Source organism: Crassostrea angulata, chromosome 5 (assembly GCF_025612915.1).
Source record: "Crassostrea angulata isolate pt1a10 chromosome 5, ASM2561291v2, whole genome shotgun sequence".
Classification (NCBI taxonomy): Eukaryota; Metazoa; Mollusca; class Bivalvia; order Ostreida; family Ostreidae; genus Magallana; species Magallana angulata.
Window position 1 is genome coordinate 25,301,488 of NC_069115.1, and position 19,425 is coordinate 25,320,912.

A 19,425-nucleotide genomic window follows, 5' to 3' on the forward strand; every position below is an offset into this window, starting at 1 on the left:
CGGATTGGACACAAAGTCGTACTTAATACGTTATTCCTTTCCCTAAGGATCAAAGTTACAATCGATATTTATTTATTATGTTATATAGGTATAAAGAATAGTAAGCACATAATATAATATGAAACATAATATTGCAATATTAAAAGATTTGAAATTAGCCATGGGGAAAAAGAAAAGAGGAAGAGACACAAAATGTAATTTTTACAAAAGTCACATAAGCAATAAAAATTAATTAAGGTAAAAAATAGAACACTAAAGATCGAATTATAATAATTATAAATGAAATATATGATAAAAATAACAGATTTAAGAATTTAGTGCAGAAAGAGGTTTACTACATTGTAAATGTAAAGTATAATGTAGGGTGATACTATGCAAATCATTAATGGCATAGGTATTAAAAAATTAGAAACTTTTTGTTGACTTGATATAGAGTTGAACTGCTTTAAAAATTAAAGAGACAGTATAGCTGAAAAAAAGTGTGTTCAACTTAAGATTTACCCAAACCCATCTTTGCTAGCCAAGGGTTTCCCTTACAATGCGTTTCTACAATACGTTATGAGAAGCGTAGTGTATCGGAAACCCTTGGCTAACGAAAATATACAAACCGGAATAATATTAAATACGTGGGGTTTGAATGACAGAAATTAACGCATGCTGAAATATACAAGATCTTCGCCTGACTGCGGTCATCATGGAATACGAGGTTTATTGCCTAATCCACATTTACACTTGAATGAACGGATAAAAGTTCGTCAAATAACCGTGAAATAGTTCGTAAAGCGACCGAGACACGTTTTGTCATCCTAGTAGTAATTTCGAGCGAGGAATTGTCACTATTGACAACTCTTCTCCTTTAGGGTACTGTCTTTCCACAAATTTATCTAAAAATTAAATTTGTAGTCATAACAACAAATTTAATTTTTAAATAAATTTGTGGAAAGACAGTACATTTTCTTTTGCGTAAGACGAAAAACAGTATCAGATATATATTAAATTGATTTACATATGCATGACAGATAAAAAATGTATCTTACAGAGACATCATGATGGTGTTGCACAAACCAATGATTTACCAAATATCGAATTTAATATACACAATTTCCACATATTTTATTTTTAAATATCATAAAATCGTTTGGCCAACACATGAATATTGAGTTTCTTTTCCCTTCCATAGACACACAATTAAGAAATAAACAGCAATTCAAAAAGTTAACTGGGATATGAACTTGGTTGGTCACGTGATCAAATCCTGTGAAGCCCAAAGGGCTTCTTAGAAGATTTGATCACGTACCAACCAAGTTCATTCCGGTGAACATTTTTACATTGCTGTCTTTTACTTATATTTACGTTTGAGAATGGCAAACCGTTCAGAATCATTAATATTAATAGAATCATTCATTATATACTCGTGTGGGACAGTGAAATTCCACAGAGGGGACAAGATTCATGGTCTGGGACGAGGCTTTGCCGAGTCCTAGTCCGTGAATCTTGGCGCCGAGCGTGCCCATACATGTATATACCCAACTTGTGGCCTTTTAAATTGTGTTTTAACTGCTGGAATAAATATATATGCTTAAATAATACCAAGAATGCATAATTTGAGACTACACTTTGAAACAAATAAAACATATTTTAAAATCTAATATCAGTAAAGTGATTATTCTGGTAAATCTATAAAAAGCATAATATCAAAAAATCAAACACGTAGATCCTACCTGTTAACCCTTCGCTCAAAACATTGAGATTTATTCATCAATTCAAATTATAAAAAACAACTTTTGGTACGCCTGATCGAGAATACTCCACTCAAGTAGAAAACGTTTTCCATGTTTAGTTGTGGATGAAATTAAACTATTAAAAGACCCCCTTATACTGTACAAAGGAGGTGGAGGGGGGTAATTAGACTCATAAAAAGTTGACAATTTTTCTTAAAGCAGTCAAAATTGAAGTGCAGAGAGAACTCATTTTTTGTTGGGTCGATAACCCATACATTGCCACAACTCTTACTAATTTTAAACACTGACAACAGATGAATAAAAAATATCTTATCTTAGAGATATTAAGCTTATATCAAATCAAACATTATAATTGGTGCAGTTTGATAAAATAAAATCTTCGATTTAACTCAATTAGTTAAAATTGAAGGGAACAATGTAGTCTCAGTAAAGATAAGAGTCGCAATCATTCAATTTACGTCAGGTTTTTTAAACTTCTTCTTTGCCATAAAAACAATGACATGGAACGACGAGCTTTGTCACCAGTGGTTTTCTTTTATCCTTGCATATGAAAAACATGCATGTGTATGCATTTTCAATTTTACTGTTCCATAGCATCTTGTGTATAGACCAGTGTAACAAGTTAGATATATATTTTCAATTATTGAATAGGTTGTAGAAGATAGAAGGTAACTATTTCCTGATGATCAAGTCTACAACAATTATGTGTCCGCTACCGGTGTTTTTCAAGAGATTGGATTTGACCCACCTCTTGACCCCCACCCCCCACGCACACGCACAAAGCAGTTTTGTCCCTCTAATAACTCAAAGGTAATGGTGCAAGAAAGCTAAGCAAACTTAAAGACTTTTTTTTATAGCTTTTTGTTAAATTAGTCCCAGGTGTTAGACACAGTTTTCTTCATAATAGATATATATACTAGTGGAAAAAAGAATCTGTGCATTATAAAATTTAGTATAATTTTTCTATATCTATTGTTTGTATTTATAAAATTTAAACAATCAATATTATTATACTTTCATGTTAAATACTGAAATCTGATTGGTTTAGACGCAGTTGATAATCCGTTCTATTACCCTCAGCGTTCGCAACGGGTAACACAACGAATTGTTACATGCGCGTAAATTATGCGCGTACGGTTCGCTGTAGAATTCACTTAAAGCAGTAAAAAATTCTCTAAAATGAAGACATTCAGTATAATAAAATAAATAGTGCCTGTTTGGGAGGATAACAGTGGAAAATTGACACCTCTCGTAAACCATTGTCAACCTCCTTTTCGCGTCGGTTGACAATGGTTTCCTCGGGGTGTCAATTTCAACTGTTACCCTCCCAAACAGACACTATTAAAAAATTTATATAATGGTAATGTTTTTGACAATATCGGATGGTAACCGTCCTGGTGCACGGACTTTTTCATAATTAGTGAGCACCTGTTGTTTATTGAAGAATTTGTACGCACGAATTGTACGGGCCAATACTGTTTGGAATAAGAACTGTAAAGAATTTGTTTAAACTTTTTTTGTTAAGGAAATCACTTAAGTTTCAACAAAATTTAACCCTATGTCATGCCACGACTCAACCAAAACCAACGTAATCGTGCTGTTGGGATGCTGCAAGCTGGAATGGCACAAAATACTGTAGCAAGACACTTTGGAGTTCATCGGAACACCATCCAGTCATTATGGAGACGTTTTCAACAATCTGGCAACACTCAGGATCGACCGCGCTCTGGGCGACCTCGTGTGACGTCACGTCAACAGGACAAAGACATTAGACTTGTGCATCTAAGAAATCGTTTCCAGACAGCAAGTTTGACTACCCGTAGCATTCCAGGGCTTCGACCAATTACAAGTAGTCCAAGAACTGTGCGTAATCGTCTGCGCGAGCAAAACATCAGACCAAGACGTCCAGCGGTGCGCCCAGTACTGCTTCAATGTCATCGTATCGCCAGACTAGCGTGGTGCACACGACATCTGCGATTCAGAATACAGGACTGGGCCAATATTCTGTTCTCTGATGAATCCAGATTTCATTTGGATAGCAGTGACGACCGTTGTAGGGTGTATCGTCGCGTTGGGGAGCGTTACCAGGACGCTTGTGTTGTGCAACGTCGACAATTTGGTGGAGGTAGCGTTATGATGTCTTGCCTTGGCCAGCTGTTTCCCCCGATTTGTCGCCGATCGAGCACGTCTGGGATGAAATGGAAAGACGTTTACGCCGTTTACCAAATCAGCCAGTGACATTGGTTGATTTAGGCCAGGCTTTAACCAACATCTGGAACAACATCCCTCAAGCCTTTCTGAACACTTTAGTGGCATCAATGAGGCGTCACTGTCAAGAATGCGTGAACGCAAATGGTAGTCACACGCGTTATTAATTTTGTGAATTCAATTTCAAATAACAGTGACTTTCGAGCGTGCTGAAATTGACGTTATTCGACGTTGACATTAATGTGTTATGAGGTGTTGTTACGAATACATGTGTTAACAGTATTACAAAAAATAAAAGAAGATGGGGGTGGAAGCCGTGTGAATGCCCATTCATAAATGCTCGCTTGCTGAGTTAAACGGGTATTTAAATTCCACTCCGACTTACCTGTGCTTTAGATTTCGTAAGGATTGGTACAAAAGTTACGTCATGTCTCGCTCAAGAATATAGAAAACTAAACACAATTTTCAATTTACAAGTAGTCGGTTTATTTTAATATTATGATTAGTCAGAAAAATCATCAGAATCTGTTTGGCATTCGTATGCATCATTAATGTTTGAAATGAATTGTTTATTAGCACTAACAGCGTAATTGCACTGATGGGGAGAGTACCCAAGATACCAAATGACACTACAGATGTGGGCGCAACATCCGACAGTGCGGGCGCCATATTTACACTGACAGTACCAACCTCACACACTTTTGGTAGTGTACTTTACCCACAGGTTGTAAAGAGTACTGTTTCGATGTCTGGATTGAATTCTTTATGAATTAATCCAGATTCAATTTCAGACACGTCTATGTGGTACTGGCCGTTTTCAGTGTGCTCTATGACGTAGGAATTTGCTTGCCGGACTTGATATACACCAAATGTTAACTCTCTCACTTCATCCTCACTAAGAACAGGACAATCAACAACAACATCATTAGCATCAATTCTTTTCCATGACTTGGAATTAGCTCTAAATGCATGCGTGTCTGTTGTACTCAATTGTTTCAGAGCATTTGCGTTTTCTCGAGATTTTATTAACATCTTATAACCAAGACTAAGATCACCATTGTCGCAGGTTTTAAGTGCCGGTCTGTATTTATTAATCATACTGCACACTATTCGCACAAAATCTTCTATGTACGGAATTTGACTGTTATGGACCACATTGTTAAGATATAGCCACTTTTTTATCCTTCCGTTAGCTGCCTCGACATTCACCGAATTTTGGTCACCAACCTTGACGAATTAGCCTCTTTTGTTGTATGTTATTTTCTAGTTTAGGTAGAAATGACGGTATTTCTATTTGAAAGCCACATTCTTGAAGAAATCGCACCGAATCCCTAATCCTCTGTCAACGATCAATACGTCTTATTCTTTTAAAAACCCATGAAATTGCCGGCGTTTGTTTTCACAATATGAGATAGAATGGAGGCGTCATTATTGCGACCGTTGGCAAAGAATGGACCTACCACATCGACGATGTATCCATCTGTTGCTGTAATGATGAAAGGCTTGACTAAAGGTCGGTTTTTATGCATTGAGTATGTAAGGCGTTGGAACTTGTAAGACGAACTTTTTTGTATGTAAATATATGTTCCATCTAAAACCAGAATAACGGTGTCAGAAATCGGATCTGTAAAGAGCTGTTTAGAAATGTTTGTGGTGTGATTGTCAACGATGCTTTCCCGAGAAGTGTGATTGAAACCAAGATTCATGGGAACAAAATCTTTCATCATTGCATCATTGCGACCCTAACGACCTAGGTTAGGGTCTTGCACACTCTCAGGCAGTTATCATAGCGGAAATTCTATAGAAATTGCGTTTAAAGTACATGCGATAAATAGATAGCGTACATAAGCGTCGGAACCTGGGGGGGGGGGGGGGCTTAATTTTTTTGCAAAGTTAGACCTAACCATTAGACACATAGCATCATAGAGGGTTCAGCATCCCCTCCCCCTTCCACTTTTTCTCGCAGGAAAGATAAATGTTCCTAAATTTACCTTTAAAAGATGAAAACATTGCCAAGTTTGGGTATTTTTTTTTGCTTGGCAAGATTTCTGAGGATTAGTCTAACCCCCCCCCCCCCCCCACTTTCAATTTGCTTTCGACGTCTGTTTACGTATGTTTATTTATGTTCATGGAGAAATGTGTTATTACTAAGTCCAGTGATGAGTCTGTCGACGCCGGGTCAGAAATCTAAATAAAATACTACTACTGACCACGGTGCGTCAGATCATTAGCATGCACTTGATCGCATTTACTTATTAGGAGGAGAATGTTGTAGCGCAGTGTCCGTGCGTATAAAATGGGGGTGCGGGAAACACAGCTCTCCAGTAGTCATCTGGAAGCTATCTTTCTGCCTCCTCTTTTTATACAGGTAAGATAAATTATAACGCTTGCGCGCATTCTCAAAAGTAAAGTTAATATATCCAGAGGGTTCAAATAATATTTTATTTTCAGAGATTTTTGCAATAAATATTAATGTTGATAAATGTTATTGTAAATAATATTGATATTTATTATTGAAATGTCATATCAATGTGTTGTATCTAATTAAAAAAAGTAGTCTTCTGGAAGCTGTCTTTCTGTCTCCTCTTTTTATACAGACTGGGACGCAGGCTACTCCCCAGGTTGAGGAGGAGACATTCCGGAAAACCTTGGCTAGGGCAGCCGCCAGGCTGGGACCAGTTGGAACAAAGATCTCGGGGATCTATATAAATTAAATATCATAACACTCCATATAACCCTTGGTGGACTTTTATAAAATAGTACTGGAGGTGTTATGATATAACTAAATGATCAATTAACCTCAAAATTAATGAAAACTATGAAAGAATACAAGTATGTAGTACACAAGAATTCTTGATTGACAACTGTCAAAACTTGTGTAGATAATCTTGGCTAGTGTCTCTATAAATCTTCGCTGTTTTTACATATTTGACTAATGAAGCAATATGCTTTTACAATTTACCCACTCTCCAGCATTTTGTGCATTTGAAGTCTCCTGAGTTTTAGTAACAAATTGCATTGGAGACTGCTCTAGTTGTTATGATACAACTATATTAAGTTTTTCTTATTCCTTTCTGTCCCAACTTTATAAATTATGGAAATCCCCTGCATTGAATTTTACCATGTTTATCATTATCACCTCTCATAAATTCTTGTGAATAAAAAATCGGAAGTCAATGATTATCCAATCAACGGTTAATGTTTTCAAAGATTTGAAAACTGTGCGAAATACGTGAAAAAAATATCACATATTACAGATTCTCGTTTTGCAACAGGTCATGCTAGATCTGTTTTGTTATAACAAGAAGCATAGCTCGACCCTATCATTAACCACGTACAAGTACTAAGATATATATGCATGCTCTTGAAATAAATCCAGAAGGTAGCATACGACATGTATCTTTTTAACCTTATAAATGTTAAATGGAATATTTCACCTGTGGTTAAAAATGCTAAAAAAATATCACACAAGAAACAAACCAAACAGACATTCGAACGAACAAACAAAAGCAAGATCGAATCCAAAAACAAACGAACACAACATACTGTGCCAGTAAAAAGTAATTAGAGTGAACATTTTCCTTGAGCATTATTTAAAATCATTCTCGCAATTCATCTATTACGCAATCGATATCATTTAAATATCAGGTCACTTTTGGGTCGGTGGTACTGATGTACTGGTGGATGGTCAGTGGATATGGATAAGCAGTCAGGAGAGGATCGAGTACACAGACTGGGGACCAGGCGAACCGAATGGGGCTACACGGGAAGGCTGTCTCATGTTGAATGGCGGGAAATATCATTTTCACTGGAACGATGCCAACTGTCATTCGCTTCAGTCTTTCATTTGTGAAAAACAGTACGTTACAGTAATAAATGGTTATAAAACGGGTGAAAACTTTGACGATTTTATGAGATTATATAACACGAACTGTTTTGACATTCTTAACATTGATGTTTTTAAATTATCAATATCAGTGTTCCTCTATACACAAGTTTAATCTTTTGCGAGTTTTATTTAGTGACTACAGGCCAAAATAAGTAATTTCCAAACAATTACCAGTCACACAAAATAAGTAATAATTTTTTCTAATATGTTAAGACTAGATATTAGTACAGACACAGTCATACATGTATTTTTAACCAGGCGCTGAATATTAGGAAAAATAAAGTGTTTGATGTATGAGGATTGAAAATAGAGCGAACAAACAGCTATATCTTGCTTTTTCAAATGAGAAAATAAAGCATAATTATGACTTCATGTATTAAAGCTGTCTGATCCGGTTTAGCATCAGATGTGTTATTCATTAAAAAAAACTCTCCGAGAATATATATATATATATATATATATATATATATATATATATATATATATATATATATATATATATATATATATATATATATATATATATATATTATTAAACAAAACAGTTCCGAAACCTTACTTGATATTTGGGGGCAGTCAAAACCTTTTTATAGGATATACTGCTTCAGTTTTGGGACACATCATCGGCTGTTTTTTTTAACTCATAGATTTCTCTTTTGGGATATTTCATAGCCTATTGATATTTGATATAATGTATTTGCTTAAAAACCGGAAAAATCCTGTATAGTTTATGAATAAAAATGCATATGTACTCAAAATAGAACCGTTATTTTATAGCATTTAAAGATGTTGCCTTCATTGTGTCAATCAGCTCAAACATAGCCGTCAGCATTAACCCTCTAGTGCCCCATGTAGCATATATGCTACATGGACTTGGATAATATGCTTAATGATAATTATTGTATATAATAAATTATCTCCCTTTGATTTGAACTCTCCGCTATCATATTAGCAAAGTTTAGTTTTGGATTTTAACCTAACTCTACGTCACATGACTTGTTTACCCTATCAAACATGGCTGCCTCCATGAAGAACATAACACTGTACAGAGCCAGAGTTTCCTCAGTCAATTTCTAGAGTACATAGTGAGTATTTGTAAGAACACTTAAAAAAATATCTTTCAAAAGGATCAAATAATTGAATGGAGTATGAAAAATCCCTAAAATAATACATAACTGAATGCAAAAATTTATTTGAAATGATGTGTTGCATATGTGATACATCGGGAATTTATTTTTTTGTATATCATATGATACACCGGGCATTTACAGAAAATACAGCTCATTTAAATTTTGGGCACTTTAAACATTGCAAATAACTTGAATATTGAAAAATAAACAGTTGTTTGTGATGTGTATTGTTATGTACAGTAAATACTACACAATTTATTTCGAAAGATTGTTTTTATTTTTTGCTTATCAATGAATAATATTAAGGTAAATCTATGTATCACATATGAAACATTGGGCATTAAACACTTGCTTTACAGTTAAATAAAACACAAACTATCCAGATATCAATATACAGGTTTTGCATTAATAATTCTGTATTTTGCAAATAAATCATTCATTTCTACTTTGGATGTTTATTTCTAATGTTTATTTATTTTCTTATCAGTGAATGTGAATCATCTGACTCATGATTTTGAGACTTTATATCAACTAAAAAAATCAAAAGCCTTCCTCTGTTCATGAATGTGATTCTGACTCCTAATATTTACACCCCCCCCCCCCGCCCTTGGAAGCAGCTTACACCAAGGAGAGAAATAGTATAAAAATCATAGTGATCCTCCTCTCAGGGAATTGAATTTATGTGAAATAACTGAAGATGCAGACCCTTTAGATGTACTACATGTACCTCAGCTGCAAAACCAGGAATGGAATTGCTCAAACCAGCAGTACAAAGACCCATACACTGATTTTAAGGGAAAACCTGAGGAAGCTCCTCCTGATAGATTTCTTACTCCACTCCAATTTTCAAACTCATGGTTCCTGACCATACGATTTCAAAAACTAGTATATCTGACGCAATGCAGAAAAATTCCGCCCCCCTTTAGCCTTTTGTTTCATATCTAGGGCAGTAGGTGCAGTTTGAAGGATGATTTTTATTAATGTCAGGTGTAATGCACCATTTTGGTTTAATTAATTGTAAGCTTAGATGTTGAATGACCGATCGAGAGATTAAGAAGGTCAAAAATAATTAACCAATGAGTTTTAAGTAGAAATTTCACCTGATGTGACAGTTTGAAATAAATCCAAGATGGCGGCGATGGGTACCTTGTGTATTACTATTATTAGGGTATTTATCTTTATTATGACAAAAATTTAAAATGTCAGGTGCCTGTGTGCTCATCTTTGTCTAACAAAAACAGAAACTGTTTTACAGCTTTCTCATGAAAATGAAACATTCAACAATGCTTCCCCATTAGTGCCATATATATGAGTTGTTCAGATTTGACAATTGGTTATTTTAGTTTGACCTATATCTGGTTATACTTAAAAATTTTAAGTCTGTTTTTTGTTCATTTTTTACAATTGTTGTCAGTTATTAAAATATTTTAGCAAATTAAATGCATTTTCAATTTGAATTATTCGAGTATTTGTATCATATATGCAACATGAAGTGGTAATGCCAAATGTAGCATATATGCTACAAGCTGTAAAATGTAGAAAAATTGAGATATTGCGTTAAACTATCCGATTTCCTGTTAAAAATGATGATGCAAGTTTTATTCATAAAAGTCAGAATTTTCTGACTGACATAATTGGGTTTGGGCACTAGAGGGTTAATCTGTATACTCTATCATGTTGTAGGTTGGACTTAGGAGGCAGTCCTTCAGTAATTGGATGAAACGCTCTTTAACACAACGATAATCAATATTATATAAAAAAAAATTTTTTAAAGAGCAATTTGGATTCCTAGCATTTTTTTGGAAGGGGGATAGTAGTTGCCCTTTCAATTTATTGATTTGATTCTTTGCCGTACTTTCTGAGTAAAAGGTTTCTAAAAGCTACCGTTTCTCTAAGAAAAAAAGAAAGCAATTGTAAATTAACACAACTGAAAAAACCATTCTCATTACCTTATTGGCGCACATCCATGCCCATCTTTACAGCATTTAACGTTATCAATACAAACACATGCAAATCTGTTTATCCATATAAAGTAACTACCTAAAGAATGAAGACTGACTTTACAATGTAAGTTTGAATCTAGACTAACATAATTCTCGACAAGCATTTCCAGCATTTTTATCGCGACGTTGGCAAGCTGGTGATATTTAAAAGCGGCCAAAAACCTGCTTTGGTTTTGCAGCTCTCACCAAATTAAATAGTTGCAGAACTGCAGCTCACTGGTCTGAAAAAAAGATTGGATGGACGACCAGAGAGCTACATGTACAGTGTTACCCATCGAAAAAAATGTGTATTTATTGCGCACAAAAACGTGCGCTATTTCTAAGCTTTTCTAAGCTGCCATAGCAACATATCTCTAACCGTTTGTTTCTAACATATATTCATTTACTACTTGCTAAAAGCCTAAATGGGCCTAACATTGAGAACAACAAAAATTTCACTTATTTACACCGCCATTTTGGATGGCAAGACAGTCCGGTCCAATTCGCTTCTTGCATCAATTCTGCATGCATTTTGTTTTGGAAGTAGTGGTGAAAGTAGTAAAACAAATACTATATTATAATATGTAATATTTTGAAATACTAGACTTTGACCCGTGCGTGCACGGGTTGAGATTGTATACGATATTGGACATTTTCGAAATAGATTCATCGACACACTGTATTATTGCCATTTACATAATAAAGCTTTAAGCCGACAATAATGCTATTAATTTCACTACACTCTGCTTAGTTAAAATAATCTGTGTCTCGGGACAGGCCAATGCCTCCCATATACCAATAATATAGCAAAAAAATTGCATAATCGCTCCGAAACGCATTAAAAATAACAGTCAAATTAACCATAATAAACAATTTTGAGGCTGTAAATACCTTTCATCTAAAAATTTAATTCATATTAATGAAGAATTCAACACTTTCTCCAGCAACGTTTTTCACTCGATTCGAGTTGACATTCGGAACTACATGTATCGTGATTTTTCATATGAAATGCACTGAATTTAGAGTTATCTCGAGTCTATTATTTTAATATAGTAGTATAGGTAGGGAGAAATAAACAAAGAAACAGCGCACGTTTTATTGTGCAATAAACACACAATTGTTACAATGGCACTTTTTTCATACCAGTTAGCTACAAATCTGCCCCTTCAACAATTAGTAATACCAACATAAAACATGTTCATCCTATTGAATTTATATAAATGTTAAAAACATGTTAACAAACCTAAAAAAATATTATCTAGCAAAACCAGTAAATGATTCATCCTTGCAGGTCAACAAGACTATACCACAAAACATGTAAAGACTTTACCACAATTACACGTAAAGCCTATACCACAATAACGCGTAAAGACTCTACCACAATAACACATAAAGACTATACCACAATAACACGTAAATACTCTACCACAATAACACATAAAGACTTAACCACAATAACACGTAAAGACTATACCACAATAACGCGTAAAGACTATACCACAATAACACGTAAAAGACTTTACCACAATAATGCATACCATAATAACGCGTAAAAGTCGTTACCACAATAAAGCAAAAAATACAAGAATTACGGGAATAAGTCTATACCACAGTAACACGTAAAGACTATACCACAATAACACGTAAAAACTATACCACAATAACATATAAAGACTTTACCACATTAAAACGTAAAGACTATACCACAATAACACGTAAAGACTATACCACAATAACAAATAAAGACTTTACCACATTAACACGTAAAGACTATACCATAATAACACGTAAAGACCATACCACAATAACACATAAAGACTACTGTGGAATCATTAGATTTCGTGGTGGCTCAATTTTCGTGGAATTCGTGGGTACCTCTCATCCACGAAATAACATCCTTCACGAACTGATAAATTGGGGCAATAAAGTTATATTTCCCTTTGTAGATATATAAGAATACCCGAAATTACGTCCCCACGAATCTGTAAAATATAAGCCATCCACGAAAATTGGCCCCCTCGAAATTCAATGATTCCACAGTATACCACAGTAGCACGTAAAGACTATACCACAATAACAAGTAAAGATTATACAACAATAACACATAAAGACTTTACCACAGTAACACGTAAAAACTATACCACAATAAAATATAAAGACTTTACCACATTAACACGTAAAGACTATACCACAATAACACGTAAAGACTATACCACAATAACAAATAAAGACTTTACCACATTAACACGTAAAGACTATACCATAATAACACGTAAAGACCATACCACAATAACACGTAAAGACTACTGTGGAATCATTAGATTTCGTGGTGGCTCAATTTTCGTGGAATTCGTGGGTACCTCTCATCCACGAAATAACATCCTTCACGAACTGATAAATTGGGGCAATAAAGTTATATTTCCCTTTGTAGATATATAAGAATACCCGAAATTACGTCCCCACGAATCTGTAAAATTTAAGCCATCCACGAAAATTGGCCCCCACGAAATTCAATGATTCCACAGTATACCACAGTAGCACGTAAAGACTATACCACAATAACAAGTAAAGATTATACAACAATAACACATAAAGACTTTACCACAGTAACACTTAAAGACTATACCACAATAACACATAAAGACTATACCACAATAACACATAAAGACTATACCACAATATCACAAAGACTACACTACAATAACATGTAAAGACTATACCATAATAACACATAAAGACTATACCACAATAACACATAAAGACTTTACCACATTAACACGTAAAGACTGTATTACAATAACACGTAAAGACTATACCACAATAACACGTAAAGACTATACCACAATAACACATAAAGACTATACCACATTAACACGTAAAGACACTACCACAATAACACATAAAGACTATACCAAAATAACACGTAAAGACTTTACCACAATAACACGTAAAGACTATACCACAATAACACATAAAGACTATACCACAATAACATGTAAAGACTATACCACAATAACACATAAAGACTCTACCACAATAACACGTAAAGATTATACCACAATTACACGTAAAGACTTTGTTACAATAAGACGTAAAGACTATACCACAATAACACATAAAGACTTTACCATAGTAACACGTAAAGACTATACAACAACAACAACACCTAAATACTATACCACAATAACACATAAAGACTATACCACAATAACACATAAAGACTACACTACAATAACACGTAAAGACTTTACCACAATAACACATAAAAACTTTACCACAATAACATGTAAAGACTATACCACCATTATACGTAAAAACTTTATTACAATAACACGTAAAAACTTTATTTCAATAACACGTAACGACTTTACCACAATAACACGTAAAGACTACACAACAGTAACTTATAAAGACTATACCACAATAACACATAAAGACTTTACCACAATAACACGTAAAGACTATACCACAATTACATGTTAAGACTTTATTACAATAACACGTAAAGACCAACCACATTAACACATAAAGACAATACCACAAAATAACGAAATAAAAAAATACCACAATGGCGTAATAGACTATATCACAATATCGTGTAAAAGACTTTACCACAATAACACGTAAAGACTATACCACAATAACACGATCAGACTATGCCACAATATCACGTAAAGACTTTACCACAATAATGCGTAAAGGTTTTACCACAATAACACGTAAAGACTATATTACAATAACACATAAGGACTACACGAAAACAACACGTAAAATATTATACCATTATAAAACTTAAGGAATTTACCAAAAAAACGTAAAAACTAAATATTATATCATGTAAAGCTATTAATACTACAATTATGCGTAAGTACTATGCCACAAAACTATACGACAATATAACGACAGTGCTATACCACAAAAAAAACCGGAGGAATTATACCATACCAACAGGTAATGACTTCAACACAATAACACGTAAGGACTAAATCACAAGAACACATAAGGACTATACCACAATAAAAGCAAGAACTATTTTAATACTACAGTCACTCGAAAGAATATAATCTATTGGCACTATAAAACGTAAGGAATATAACCCCCCCCCCCCCCCAAAAAAAAAAAAAAAAAAAAAAAAAAAAGTTGAAACTTTCCCCCAATAATATGCGAAGACTACACTTCAATCACTCGTAAGGACTATTATCTAATACCGCAACAATACGTAAGAACTTGACCACTCGTAAATAGGCACTGTCACACAATTAAGTACCTGTTATATAAACTCTTCGATTTCTTTACACCTGAAACTCGTGCCCGACATGTTGTATTCCTTTCGTGGTCTTTGGATTTCATGCATTTTTTCCTTATTTTATGTGCATATACTGTTAGTAAATAATGCATTCGCCTGTTTATTTGTAGTTAGTATTATTTATGGCTTGAAAAAAGTGCGTTACCCCAATAAGAAGCAAAGACTACATGTGTACCACGATTTCACGTCTAAGATAAGTACTTTACCACCATAACGCATTCATTAGGGTGTATATTGGCAATCAAAAAATCGTATCATCTTTTAAAATCCTTGTTTAGAAGCCAAAATAGACGTGCAAACAATGATTTAGATGGGTAAGTGCACGCAGTTCGAACCGGCCAGAATGCTCAGTTAATACACACACATTTATCGTGACATATATATATATAAAGACCGTGCACAAACCTTATCTCCTATCGGGCCCTGTGATCTCATTAAGGACAGCGATTGTGACTGTAACATGCTTCGTCTGTTGGCATTCTGTGGCAAGTAAACAAATCGTTTTATTTTTTAAATGTACATCATACTTACATGTAATGAGTACACGACTACTAACTGTTTGTCATATATTAAGTTCAATTTGAATCTATCTTTTTTAAATATATCATCGTTGTATAGTCAAACATAGAACCAACATACAATGTCTTTAATCAAAGTAAAAAGAATAAAAAGAATGTTTCACAATCGTTGAATATGTCATGATATACATTTAAATAAAATATTTCATAGATGTTTTGTGAAATACTGAAACTAGTGTTTCAATGTTATTATTATCTTTTAATCATTATTTTAAATTTTAAAGAACTCTTAATTTTTTTAATTAATGTTGGTCCTAAGACGAAGCAATTTTTTTTTTCAAAAATTATTTAGTACATGTATAAACAATTAAATATTGTCCCCTTGCAGGCGTTATCGCTACTGGATTGGGCGGTACGTGTAACACTCCCTGGGTGAACCATGCTGATTCTTGTTACCTCTTTGTCACCCACCTCAAAGAAAACTGGAGTGAGGCAGTGGTAAGGATTCCATAACTTAGTTTAATTTGTTAAACTTGCATGTTTTAAAAATACTGTTATAATAATGAAGATAGCTTAAATAATGATAGTCACAAGTATCGATCGATTCAAACATCATGGAACTTTCTACAGATCTACAATACATAACATGTAACTAACAACAGATTACGATCTATTTGGCATTTTCTCAGTCTTATGAATGTCAACGATTTTCAACCAATCAAAAAGTATTTTAAATTAAATTTTGAAAGCATATTTCATACTGAACAAGAGAGATGAATAAACTAATACAATGTATATGTTACATGTAGTTTTACAACCGCTACAGTAACTCCTTATCGTTTTTATAATTTCACCTAAAATCTGTGTACATGTAGTAATAACTAATGTAACTAAATTTTCCATAAAAATATTTAAAAATGACAACAGGTTTTCAAAACTATTTTATCAAGATTGAACATGATGTATAAAAATGCTATTTTTAAAGCGAAAGTTGGCTACAAATCAGTTGTGCTTCATTGTTGCTCTATTTTGACTTGAAGTCGATGTGTACTGAGTTAGGCGGTTATCTGGTTGAGATCGAGTCTGCACAAGAGCAACAGTTCCTGATGAACTACGCCACACACCAACTACATAGTGAGTCCAATGCATTTCGTTAGACCAAAATATATAAAAATCAAATTACTACGCTTATGACATAAAGAATTACACATAAATAAAATCAACACAAAGTAAAGGCCATTTTAAACAGCAACATATAAGATTGAGAATGATTAATTAAATTTCAGTATTTATCAATGAATAATTAATTATCCAATCAATGATATAAAATCCAAATTCCTAGGCATTACACTACATAATTATGTTTAACAGTTCCACAAGGCGGTAGGTATGGTAACGGCAGCTTTTGGATTGGAGGAACGGACATGTTAGTGGAAGGAAACTGGTTCTGGCTTTCAACAAAACAGAACTTCCTCTACACCGACTGGTACGCCGACACCAAGGAACCGAATGGCGGAATCAATGAAAACTGCGCCCACCTCGGATCTCACGTACAATTCCATTGGAATGACGCAGAATGCCACCTGTTGTATAATTTCATCTGCGAATCAGAGTAATATAAAAATATATATATATATATATATATATATATATATATATATATATATATATATATATATATATATATATATATATATATATATATATATATATCCTTTCTTCCTTCCTTCCATCAATCCATTTACTTATTTATCTTTCTTTTACAGATCAATCGGTGGCGCAATTGACGTTGTTGGATAATGTAAACACAATTATTTTGAATGATTGATTCTCCTGCTGATAATTTATACTCATGTTGGTACACACGTCAAAAAATAAACAGATAAAAAACAAATTAATCATTATTCAAAAAATGAATTTTCATTCAAAAGTGATATGGTTAGCACAAAATAAAGAACTTGATTATTTCGTGCAGTCCGTGATTTTTCTTGGGTCGCTATAGGTTTCGACCAATCGATAAACAAGGCATGTCAATTTCAGCCATGTCAGTTTCTTGTCAGTTTCAGTCGCTGTAGATTTGGACCAATCGATAAACGGGGCATAGATTTCCGTCTTATGTCTTATGGTTATCTGAGATTCCATCGACTCTTGTCCCGGGCGTGCTTTTATATTATTATACTAGATGATAACCCGCGCAAGCGCGGGAATTTTCACTTTATATTGTTGTTAAATAGATGTAAATTTTACTGAACATTAATTAAACCAAATATATCGTTATTCAATTGAATAATTATCAGAAAGAAATTTTAGGAATAATTTCCTTCTTGAAATAATGAAATATTTAAAATTATGAAAATTAGATATGGGGCCCTTTTCCAATTTAATAATAATCTACCGATTTCTATCATCCCCATAACTTTTTCTGAAGTGTATTATTATAATTTACTCTTTAAAAAAATTAATAGGGGATATCACCTGTTCAAATGTATGAAGTTACATTTTGATTTGATTTGGGAATTTATGTATATCTAGATCAAAAGCTGAATAAGTGATATAACTTTTTTGAAAAGATGAGTTCACTTTATAACTTTAGTCTTAGTTACAGTAAATAACAAACACAGCTCCTCATGGGACATACATAAAAGTGTGAAAATTGCATTATTTGTGGGAACAGTTATTATTTTACATTCAGTTTGAATAGGTGATATCAACAATGTAATAATTTGGCTGATCAATATCTTTAACATTAAAAGGGCTGGATGGTCATGGCCATTTAAAGACTATATTAACCTTCTTAAAATGAAGAGGTCAGTATAAAGATATATAGAAAAATCTAAAAATTGGAAGTAAAAATATTTCAATTCTTCCTTACTAAATTACTGTTTTTGGCCAAAAATATCATATATGAAATTTTAAGGTTGATCTGATGGTTAGTTTGTTGACCATCCAGTCTGCTGAAAACAACTTTAAAGAAATAATTGCAACATCTCATTTCAATAAACGAATGAAAACATTTATTTTACAAATAAATAAAATGAAGAGCACACTTAAATATCCAAGACTCCCGCATTACCTGATTATGCTACACTGAATTAATGCATTAGATCCACTGACAACAATTGTATTTTATAAGGGGCATAACTTCCTATTAATAACATCAGAAATTCCTGCACATCTATACTTTTGTCTTCAACAAAATAGTGAAAAAGTACCAAAATTATGATAGAAATAAAAGATTCAAAATTTTCTTTTAATATGAATATTTACAGATTACGTTCTAAAAATGTGCAAAGATTTATCGAATTTCATTCAGCAATTTAAGAGGAGTTGAACTGACTGTTTATTATTGTATTGTTTATATGGTAATAATTCTAAGCTAGAAAGAACCAGAATTCCCAGAAAAATAACCGATTTGGAATTTTCTGGTTATACGCACATCTACACAATGTGTCTTAAATACCTACAAAGTTTAACAAAATTCCATACAGTAGTGAGGCGTTACACTTATGAAATGTTTATTACAATATTCAATATATAGCTAAACTTTTAAGCTAAAAAGGGTGTAAACTTTCATGAAAATAAAGGAATTTGAATTTTCTGGTAGTATTCATATCTAGACATTGTGTACTAAATATATGTACCTACAAAGT

At 33.4% G+C, this 19,425-nt stretch overlaps 2 protein-coding genes across 2 annotated transcripts; both read left to right on the forward strand.

Annotated features, from left to right (window-relative positions):
- Positions 1-7,304: 7,304 nt before the first annotated feature.
- On the forward strand, positions 7,305-10,791 carry LOC128184665 (perlucin-like). The gene is made up of 3 exons (XM_052854231.1): positions 7,305-7,332; positions 7,599-7,809; positions 10,653-10,791. Exons 1-3 carry the CDS (start codon positions 7,305-7,307, stop codon positions 10,687-10,689), a joined length of 276 nt encoding a protein of 91 aa, XP_052710191.1. The 3' UTR covers positions 10,690-10,791.
- A 4,829-nt stretch (positions 10,792-15,620) lies between these two features.
- On the forward strand, positions 15,621-17,673 carry LOC128184664 (perlucin-like protein). Its single transcript, XM_052854230.1, has 5 exons — positions 15,621-15,742; positions 16,164-16,273; positions 16,816-16,909; positions 17,147-17,387; positions 17,542-17,673. The coding sequence occupies exons 1-5, from the start codon at positions 15,718-15,720 to the stop codon at positions 17,573-17,575; spliced, it is 504 nt and encodes a 167-aa protein (XP_052710190.1). The 5' UTR covers positions 15,621-15,717; the 3' UTR covers positions 17,576-17,673.
- The last annotated feature ends 1,752 nt before the right edge of the window (positions 17,674-19,425 follow it).

Excerpts from the sequence above, each read along its gene's own strand:
- LOC128184665 (XM_052854231.1), top strand. The coding sequence starts at position 7,305 with ATGCATGCTCTTGAAATAAATCCAGAAG. Across the intron at positions 7,333-7,598 it reads TCTTGAAATAAATCCAGAAG|GTCACTTTTGGGTCGGTGGT; the intron begins GTAGCATACGAC and ends TTTAAATATCAG. Across the intron at positions 7,810-10,652 it reads TCTTTCATTTGTGAAAAACA|GTTGGACTTAGGAGGCAGTC; the intron begins GTACGTTACAGT and ends ATCATGTTGTAG.
- LOC128184664 (XM_052854230.1), top strand. The coding sequence starts at position 15,718 with ATGCTTCGTCTGTTGGCATTCTGTG. Across the intron at positions 15,743-16,163 it reads TCGTCTGTTGGCATTCTGTG|GCGTTATCGCTACTGGATTG; the intron begins GCAAGTAAACAA and ends GTCCCCTTGCAG. Across the intron at positions 16,274-16,815 it reads AAAACTGGAGTGAGGCAGTG|TCGATGTGTACTGAGTTAGG; the intron begins GTAAGGATTCCA and ends TTTGACTTGAAG.